Source organism: Sinocyclocheilus rhinocerous, unplaced genomic scaffold (assembly GCF_001515625.1).
Source record: "Sinocyclocheilus rhinocerous isolate Xijiao unplaced genomic scaffold, SAMN03320098_v1.1 scaffold1615, whole genome shotgun sequence".
In the NCBI taxonomy this organism is placed as follows: Eukaryota; Metazoa; Chordata; class Actinopteri; order Cypriniformes; family Cyprinidae; genus Sinocyclocheilus; species Sinocyclocheilus rhinocerous.
In genome coordinates this window covers 1,638,265-1,647,510 of record NW_015645292.1, presented here as the reverse complement: position 1 = coordinate 1,647,510, position 9,246 = coordinate 1,638,265, and the positions used below count along the sequence as shown (strand labels likewise).

General features: G+C 45.8%; 1 protein-coding gene across 2 annotated transcripts; it reads left to right on the top strand.

Moving 5' to 3' along the window:
- The first annotated feature begins 3,757 nt into the window (after positions 1 to 3,757).
- On the top strand, positions 3,758 to 8,017 carry lyl1 (LYL1 basic helix-loop-helix family member). Of its 2 annotated transcripts, none has more exons than XM_016509390.1 (4): positions 3,758 to 4,003; positions 5,656 to 6,121; positions 6,766 to 6,860; positions 6,995 to 8,017. In XM_016509390.1, exons 2-4 carry the CDS (start codon positions 5,748 to 5,750, stop codon positions 7,474 to 7,476), a joined length of 951 nt encoding a protein of 316 aa, XP_016364876.1. In that variant the 5' UTR covers positions 3,758 to 4,003; positions 5,656 to 5,747; the 3' UTR covers positions 7,477 to 8,017. The 2 variants fall into 2 exon arrangements, with proteins under 2 accessions (XP_016364876.1, XP_016364877.1); XM_016509391.1 differs by lacking the exon at positions 3,758 to 4,003 and adding an exon at positions 4,204 to 4,303.
- The last annotated feature ends 1,229 nt before the right edge of the window (positions 8,018 to 9,246 follow it).

The following is a 9,246-nucleotide window of genomic DNA, read 5'->3' as shown; positions in this document are numbered from 1 at the left end:
CCCCCTCTTTCTTTCTCACTCACTCACTCACTCACTCACTCACTCACTCACTCACGCACTGAACACACACTCACACAAACACCACCCCCCCACACACTCTCTCTCTCTCTCTCACTCACTCACTCACTCACTCACTCACTCACTCACTCACTTATTGCCCTAAACAATTAAGCCTCACTGATCTCTATCTCTTGACACGCACAATAGTGTTTACATGGATGGAGGAAATGCGTCTCAAACACAAGTGTGAGTTAGCAAGAGACGATTGTATATTGCACATGAAGTGTGTGTGTTGATGTAATTTTCTCTCTCTTGTCCTCTTCATAACCCTCGGTCTGCTGTTCAGATTATTTACAGAGATGAAAAGTGATTATCCATGAAACACACACACACACACGGATTCATTTATTGCTGCTTTGTTGTTGCGTGTGTTTAGACAGACAATATGGGCGACTTCTTCTGTTTGAAACCATTGCTAGGATTTCTTCCCTCATAAGGAAACACTCGCTGCTATAATTGTCATCAGTTTGACTTTCACACAGAGAGCTGAACGAGTCTCTGAGTTCAGGAGCCGGTTCATCCTGACGGCTGATTTACCGACACGTCTTTCGGAATGCATTTATCTACTCCATCTTCATGTTTTTGTGATTGTGTGAAATGGTTTATGATCACAGGTCTGTCTGTTGTTTACATGTGGACTGGGGCTAGTTGTCACACTGGTTGTTACAGTGAATTTCTGTATAGACTATAAAGAAATCTACTGAACATTGTCTGACACTGACTCCTGTCTGTGGATGAAGCACTAAAAGGCCAAAGTTTTGAGTTACTGACACCACTGCAGATTTCGCTGTTCAGTGTCCAATAAGAGGAGAGTTACTGAGCTGCTGTAATTCGGCTGGTTCCGTGTAGAGTTAAAGGTGATAATACACGGGGCAACTTTTTGAGCAATGTTACTGTCAACGGGCAAGCAGGTGAGACACAGAGCCCACAACCGATCTGAAGTACCCAGATAGAAATTTGTTGCCCGTTCTCAATGAAAGTGTCCAAGCAACATTGCTGAAAAGGTTGCCCCGTGTATCATCACCTTAAATCCGTTTATATTACACCACTGATGTGACTGGATGTGTGCTGGACTAACACAGACCTCCGTCTCAATCTCTTTTGTTTTGTAGAAATGATTTCTATGATATGATACACATAATCGGTCACATTTTAGTTTGGGGATGAATTCTCACTATTAACTATTAACTAGAATTTTCGCCTCAAACTCCTAATTTGCTGTTAATTAATAGTTAGTAAGGTAGTTAAGTTTAGGTATGGGGTGGATTAAGAAATCTAAAATATGGTCATGCAGAATAAGGCATTAATATGTGCTTTATAAGTACTAATAGACAGGCAATATGCTACTAATATGCATGCTAATAAGCAACTAGTTCAGGGGTGGTGAACGTCAGTCCTGCAGAGTTTTGCTTCAACCCTAATCAAACACACCTGAACAAGCTAAGCAAGGTCTGAAGGGTTACTAGGAAGCTACAGGCAGGTGAGTTTTATTTAGGGTTGGAGCTGAACTCTGCAGGGCTGTGGCTCTCCAGGACCGGAGTTCGCCACCGCTGAACTAGTTAGTGATAATTGGTCCTTAAAATAACGTTACCAAATAATAAAATCTGTCAGTTTAAAGGAAAAATTCATACAAATCATTTTAAATAAATGAGGGCAGATTGACTCTTGAAGCTCCATCGTGTGTCTGACTGAACGCTGAAGACGGTCGCATGTATTTTTGGAAATGGAGAGAAGCATTTCTCAGTGCGGTTAAAACTCATCGTCTTAATTTAACACTGAGGCAAATCTCCACAGACGTGACTGCGAACTGCAGTCAACCGACCGTAACACAGCTGCTATACACTCTCTCTCTTTCACACTTACACAGACACTCTCTCTCACTCTCACTCTCTCAAACGCACACTCACACACACACTCACATACACTCATGCACACACACAAGTTTGTTTTTGTGAAAAGTGGGGACATCCCATAGGCGTAATGGTTTTTCTACTGTACAGACCGTATATTCTATTGCCCTACACCAACCCTACCCCTAAACCTACCCCTCACAGGAAACTTTGTGCTATTTCAGATTTTCAATACACTCCATTCTGTGTGATTTATAAGTGTTTTGAAAAGTGGGGACATGGGGTAATGTCCTGAAAAGTCACCTTCTCCTTGTAATACCTATGTCATACCCTTGTCATTATACAAATTTATGTCCTCATTTGTCTCACAAACGCGCACACACACACTCGCACACTCATGCACACACACATGTACGCACACTCATGCACACGCTCACACTCTCTCACACACATATACACACACGCACTCGCACACTCACACACACACACTCGCACACACACGCACTCGCACACACACACGCACTCGCGCACTCGCACACACACGCACTCGCACACACACACGCACTCGCGCACTCGCACACACACGCACTCGCACACACACACACACTCGCACACACACACACGCACACTCATGCACACACACGCTCACACACTCATGCACACACACACACACACACTCGCACACTCATGCGCACACGCACACGCACACTCACACTCATGCACACACACACGCACACTCACACTCACGCACACACACTCGCACACACACACACACACACACACACACACGTGCGCACACATACATACGTACGTACGTACACACACACATGCACACACGTACACACACACACAGCACTTGACATTGAGAGCATAGGTCATAATTTAATTTTGTAGTGAGCACATACATTTGTTTATGATAATGAATCCAGATTATTCTAAATGCTTAATTTGCATAAAGGCACCCAAACGATGTCCATATACAGTCTTTCTGTACAGCCTCACCTGTCTTCACCTCCAGAGCAGCAGTGAGGCTCTACAGTGGTTTTGTTCATGTTTCATTCACAGTAAGATCTTCAAGTAAATCATTGTGCTTTTCACTACATGCTTTGAATCCCAGCTGTGTGTTGGCATGTCACTCTTATTTTATTTTATTTATTGTATTTATTTTTTCACATTTTTTTAAAGATGATTTGTAACATCACTGAGTATGTGATCTCTTGCTTTTCTAGTAAATTTACATGTTAGTGTTAACGTACTTATGAACCATGATTTCTGTGTGAAATGTTGCTACTCTGATTTTAATCTCAGATAGGTGTGTGTGTGTGTGTGTGTGTTGGTTAGCGAATGAGACGAAAGTGTTTGTGGAGCTGTGCAGTGAGGCCTGAGATGAAGATGTGTTGATGAAGAGTTTAAACATAGCACTTTCTGACTGTTTCCACTCAAACTCCAAAAGAACAGAATAAATGCTGCTTCACTTTCGTTTATATACTTCAGTTTGACTGTGTGAGAGAGAACTTTTACAATGTCATTCAATCATGATGTAAGTTGTGCTTCCTTTTGGTCGAGATCCAAGAACCTTCAGTATCTGAGGCTGACCAGAGAGAGCGAGAGAGAGAGAGAGAGACGGGTGGGGGGGGGCTCTTATCTCATTCCTGCAGGCACTTCTTTTACTCTTATCAACATCACCATATTGTACAAGTACATCCTCCTGTCCAGCAGAGAGCGGAAAACTCTCTCTCTCTCTCTCTCTCTCTCTCTCTCTCTCGCTCTCTCGCCCAATACTAGTTCAGTTCAACTGGTATCCAATTAGAGCACCATGTCTATTGGTGATGGGGGGGGCGGGCTGATGGAGAGAGAGAGAGACGGGCACACATGCATCACTTTTACATCAGCGTATGTTCCAGTCGTCCGTCATTCCCGCAGTGAGGTCATCTCTCCAGATCTCTGATCTTCACTGAATGCTGGAGAAACTTGTGGAGAACAGCGCTCAGGAAGAGGAAGGAAGAGCGAGGAGACGTGTGGAGGAGAGCGAGGGTGCGATCGCTTCACAGACGGCGTGAACGAAGACAACAGAGAAAGTGACCACAAACACGGTGAGTGACCGACGAGATCTCGCACCGCAGCAGACGCTCTGTTTGTCTGATCACCACTGATTCACGGCTTATTCTTCATAAGCGATGCTGACACTCGGAATAACTTCATACATTTATTCAGAACTACTGACACATGTTGGATATGAAACGAGAACAAACTCATTTGAGAATCAGAAAGTTCTTGTAAACTGACGTGGACATTAAAAAGACTCATCGACAGAATCAGACATTTGGAAAGAGAGAGAAACGTCGGAGGAACCATTGGAAGAAACGTGACCCGTGAAAAGCGTGATGTTTCCTGTGAGTGAAAACACATGGAGCTTCCAGAATGTCAAGTGTATGTTGTGTTAAGGATCGGACTGGAGTAGATCATTATGAAGAATAAAGTTCATTAAACTGGACAGAAAGAGGAACCAAATGTGAACAATAACAGCCGACATTTAAAAGAGGGAAACGTGAAGGAAAGCCTGTTAAATCGCTTTCTGTGTCTGATCGATGAGTCTATCAATGAACATCCTCACACAATCAAAGACTGACATCAGTACTAATCGTTAGACAGCAGGACGACTGATATGTGATATTTGCATAATACAACACAAGCAAGCACTCTTAGCAGCTGTTCCTGGTGATCTCAGAAAGGCAGATACTAACAATAGTACCAAATGCAGATTGACTCGTCGTAGACATGTACCTCTTTGAGATTTTTTTGCTGTCATGTCCACTACATTAACTTCTGTTCACTCTGATTCAGTGAATGTTTTAGCAGTGAATGTGTTTGTCAGTCACTGAACTGTGAACTGAACTCGATGAAATGCTCAGAAGTGGAGTGACACTGGATTCACCTGCAGTGTGAACGCGACTCTTAAGGCCCCCATATACTCACGGCAAAGTTACAGCATCCCCAGAGCACACCATCATCTGTGACCCTGGACCACAAAACCAGTCATAAATGTCAATTTTTCGAAATTGAGATTTATGCATCATCTGAAAGCTGAATAAGCTTTCCATTGATGTATGGTTTGTTAGGATAGGACAATATTTGGCTGAGATACAACTATTTGAAAATCTGGAATCTGAGGGTGCAAAAAAATCTAAATATTGAGAAAATCCTCTTTAAAGTTGTTCAAATGAAGTTCTTAGCAATGCATATTACTAATCAAAAATTAAGTTTTGATATATTTACGGTAGGAAATTTAGAAAATCTCTTCATGGAACATGATCTTTACTTAATATCCTAATGATTTTTGGCATAATGGAAAAAACGATAATTTTGATCCATACAATGTATTGTTGGCTATTGCTACAAATATACCCCAGCGACTTGAGACCGCTTTTGTGCTCCAGGGTCACATATTACATACTCGCTACAGACCAGTGGTAGTTCAAAGGTGTTTACAAACTACAGTGAACTTTTCTGGTTTGGCAAGCGATTTCGAACTCCCAAAACCAACTCCAATATATTTGGAGTTTGTTTCAGGAGTTCAAAATGGCCAAACTGAACTTTCCGACAAAGCTCGTTCCACCTGGCAAACACAAACTTAGTCCTGGCCTGTTTCTGTTTGAAATGAAGTCACACCAGTTTGTTCTTCATATATTAGGGACTTTATATCATCATCCCGCCTGTTTGAAACCAAACTGTTTTGTTGTTTCAGGACCGAACAGAAGCGGATTGATCTGCAGACTTCCACACGAGGAGCGATGAGAAGAAGCTGAGAACATCAGGAGAACTCGTCAGTCTCCGGTCATGATGGAGAAGAACGAGCCAGCCATCTCGCCCTCCTCACCGTCTCCGTCTGTCCTCCAGAACGTCAGCCCTGCTCGCATGAGTTCGCCCGAGGCTAATGCGGCTCGTGATGCAGAGAGCCCTACGGACAGCAGGCCCAGCGCAGCGGAACCAGAGGCCACTGGAGCCGAGACCCGGCCGAGCCCCACAGTCACGTCCCTCCCGCCCAACATCCCGGTCATCAGCCTGGCTCACAGCAAACCCCCCCTGCCTCCCCTCTCCATGCTGACGGCCCTGCACCCCGCTCCGCGCCTCCTTCACGGCCCCACGGAGCTGCGACCCGCTGCGGCCCTCCTGCCTCCACCCTTCCTGCAGACGCACCCCTTCATCAGCAGGTGAGGCGAGATCAGACCCACAATTATCTCCACTGTTATATTCCTTCATAGGACGAGAAGAAAGCATCTTCATTTGTGCGTTTCGTGGTGGAAATAAATCCGCACCTGATGCTGTTGTGCTCAAGCCAGGGTGTTGCTGTGCAGTGTTAGGGTCTGAGTGATTGTTTGAGTGTTGCTATGAGGTTGCTAGGGTCTTCTGGTGGTCACTAGGGTGTTCTGGGTTGGTGGTTTTCTGGTGCAGCAAGTGAAAATGGTGCATCTGAGCACACTCTCCTCCTCAACACATGATTTGAGGAATCATTCATGTCTGGAACACCGACACTACAGGATGATGCGCACAGGTTAACAGTCACAGTCTTATTTAGCATCAGAGTAAAGAACAAACTGATGTTACGTTCTCTCGTAGACCAGTGACTTGCTGAACCTACAGCTTGATCTTTCACCTCCGTTAGTCTCAGTTTTGTCTTAAAGCGCTGCAGACAGAATGAAGTCCGATCTATCGGAGCTGAACGGTTGTAATGAGGACAGAACGGCGACCGTCACGTTTGTCCAATCAGTCATCAAACTCTCAGGACTGCTTTTATAGATTTCTCTTCCACATTCATCTCCTCATGTTGCAGTGTTTTTTCTCTCTTCTCTCTCAGCTCTTTCCTCGGACCATCTGGGAGCTTTGGGGTCTTCGGGAACGCTCGTATGAAGAGACGGCCATCCACACACTTCGAACTGGAGCTCAATGATGGTACACCATTTAATTCATGGAGTTATTCACAGCTTTCACGCTCTTCTTAAGACTTGGTTCATCATCGTCATAGATTAAACCAGATGAATCGTGTGTCTGTGCTCAGCTGTATCTCACGTGTGGTTTTCCTTCAGGTCCTCCTCAGAAGATGGCTCGGCGCGTCTTCACTAACAGCCGCGAACGCTGGCGGCAACAGAACGTAAATGGTGCTTTCTCTGAGCTCCGCAAACTCATCCCGACCCACCCGCCTGACAAGAAGCTCAGCAAGAACGAGATCCTGCGCCTCGCCATGAAGTACATCAACTTCCTCGTGCAGCTGCTGAAGGACCAGACGGGCGATCAGGCGTGTAAAGGCACAACTGGGGGTGTGGAGGACCGGGAGAAGGATGGAAGCGAAGCTTTGGGAAGCAGCAGCTCCCCGTCCCGTAAAAACAGAGACTCCACGGACTCCATGACTGTGCTGACGGCGTCATCGGGCTCCAGTTGTTACGGCGACACGGACAGCGAGGAGAGTACGGGGCCGCGGCCCTGCGGCATTGAGACGAAACATGGCGGGATCACGGAGAAGGTTCAGGAACGGATTCTAGCAGTCACAGCGAGCAGCTACCAGCGGTGACCAGCGCTAACCAACCTCAAACTGACACGCAGCATATAAACTCTCATAGAAACATTGCGTGGAATGTCAGTGAATTTACTTCCTGTGCGTTTTTGGATCGGGTTAAATTCATGGCTTGTGTTCCGGATCCATGTTTCATGTGTCGAGTTAGCCGCGTCACGTGATCCTTCATGTCTGCAACTTCTCCATTTAATTTCCTCTCACTGATATTTCGAGGAGTTGTATGTGCGGCTCAGTCAGGGAATAAATAGAGTTTGTGGGTTCCTGGTGTGATCAAGGGTACCTCAAACTTCACATCTACGACTGTCTGAAGCATTCTGACTGGATTATTTAATAATGTATTGATCTTTTGAAAGCATAAATGCTAAATGGAGTAAAAGGGAGAACAGCTCAGGCCTGTCCAGTGGGCCTCTGAAGACCTGCAGCATCTGATGGGAAATGTTCTGATGGCAGCTCACATCACACTCTGATCACTGTCTTCTCTTTGTTTGCTCCGTCTGTAAGAAGTTGTAATTATGTGGCTTGCGTTCAACTGATTTTGGTGTGAATAAATTAAACATGATTGTTTCAGATTTTTGTCCTGTTTTCACTTCCTAATAAATGTAGGAAGCTTTTAGCACTGGTGCAACATAATGAAGAGCAATGGATGAGGATTACGTGTGTAAGTGACCCACAGAGGATGATAGGAAATATCGTGCAAAACATGCTGTTATTGTCCGTTTAGTTTTACTAGTACAGTCAGTTATTGGGGGGTAAATGTTGCTTCAACCAAGTCAAATGCTCACTGACCCCACTGATGCTATAAAACTGTTGTTTTATTGCATGAAGAGTCAGCGGCTGCGCCTGTTCTCGACTCGTTCTCCAGGGTCCGCATGTCTTCTGCACTTATTGTGTCCCTCGGCCAGTTGTCCGGAGCAGATGGGACGTCCTCTGGTCCTTGTGTGATTAGGATTTTCCAAGATTTTTCATCAGAGAGTGCTAGGACAGGAAAATAATTTTGTTTAAAAAAAAGGCCCGTCCTGTAGCCGGATGCAGTTTATCCATGACCGAGCCGTGAGAATACGAGTGGATGGAAAACTGTGATGCTGTTCAGCCATGTTGGCTGAGCTGTTTTTCCCACTGCAGCGGGAGTGTGTGGGGTCAGAGGTCAGCTGTGGGTTTGACTGCTTCTCGTCTCTCTCATCGTATCAGGTGTCCAGGAAGCGCCTACAGTTGCTGCTGTCTCATCGCCAGCCAACCGACTTCCTGAAACAGTCCTCTGGTGGGAAGAAAGAAAAAGTGAAAATCATCCTCTCCATTTCAGCTCATCCGTCAAACACGCACTCCTGAGAGCCGCATGGCAGGAAGGGAAACTTGCATAACACTGTGATTCACGGTTGAATGACACGCCACTAACGCAGCGTGTCACACATGACGGGACGCACACACCTAGTTCAGGGATACACGAGGTCTGTGCAGCGAGTGTTTCCCGTCTCTCTGCACTCTGATACAGAGGCCGGGGGGCGGGGGGACGGCACTGAGATAAAACCCCCCCGATGCCCCCGGAGCAGGGCATTGTGGGTACCACACCCTCTTCGCCGGCACTGCGCTCGGCCACCTGCACGGTTTCATCATGCCTGCAGTGGTTGCCGCGGTTACGACATCCCTGATGACACTGAACACTTCCTCTGGCCAAGGTCTCACACACTCACTCTCTCTCTCACACACACACACACATACTCACTTTCTCACACACACACACACACACACACACACACACCCTCACTCACT

What these genes read in the sequence shown, in the direction of transcription:
- lyl1 (XM_016509390.1), top strand. Translation starts at nt 5,748, where the DNA reads ATGATGGAGAAGAACGAGCCAGCCATCTCGCCCTCCTCACCGTCTCCG. An exon ending in ACGCACCCCTTCATCAGCAG is followed by an intron (nt 6,122 to 6,765) that starts GTGAGGCGAGAT and finishes CTTCTCTCTCAG; the next exon opens with CTCTTTCCTCGGACCATCTG. An exon ending in CGAACTGGAGCTCAATGATG is followed by an intron (nt 6,861 to 6,994) that starts GTACACCATTTA and finishes GTTTTCCTTCAG; the next exon opens with GTCCTCCTCAGAAGATGGCT.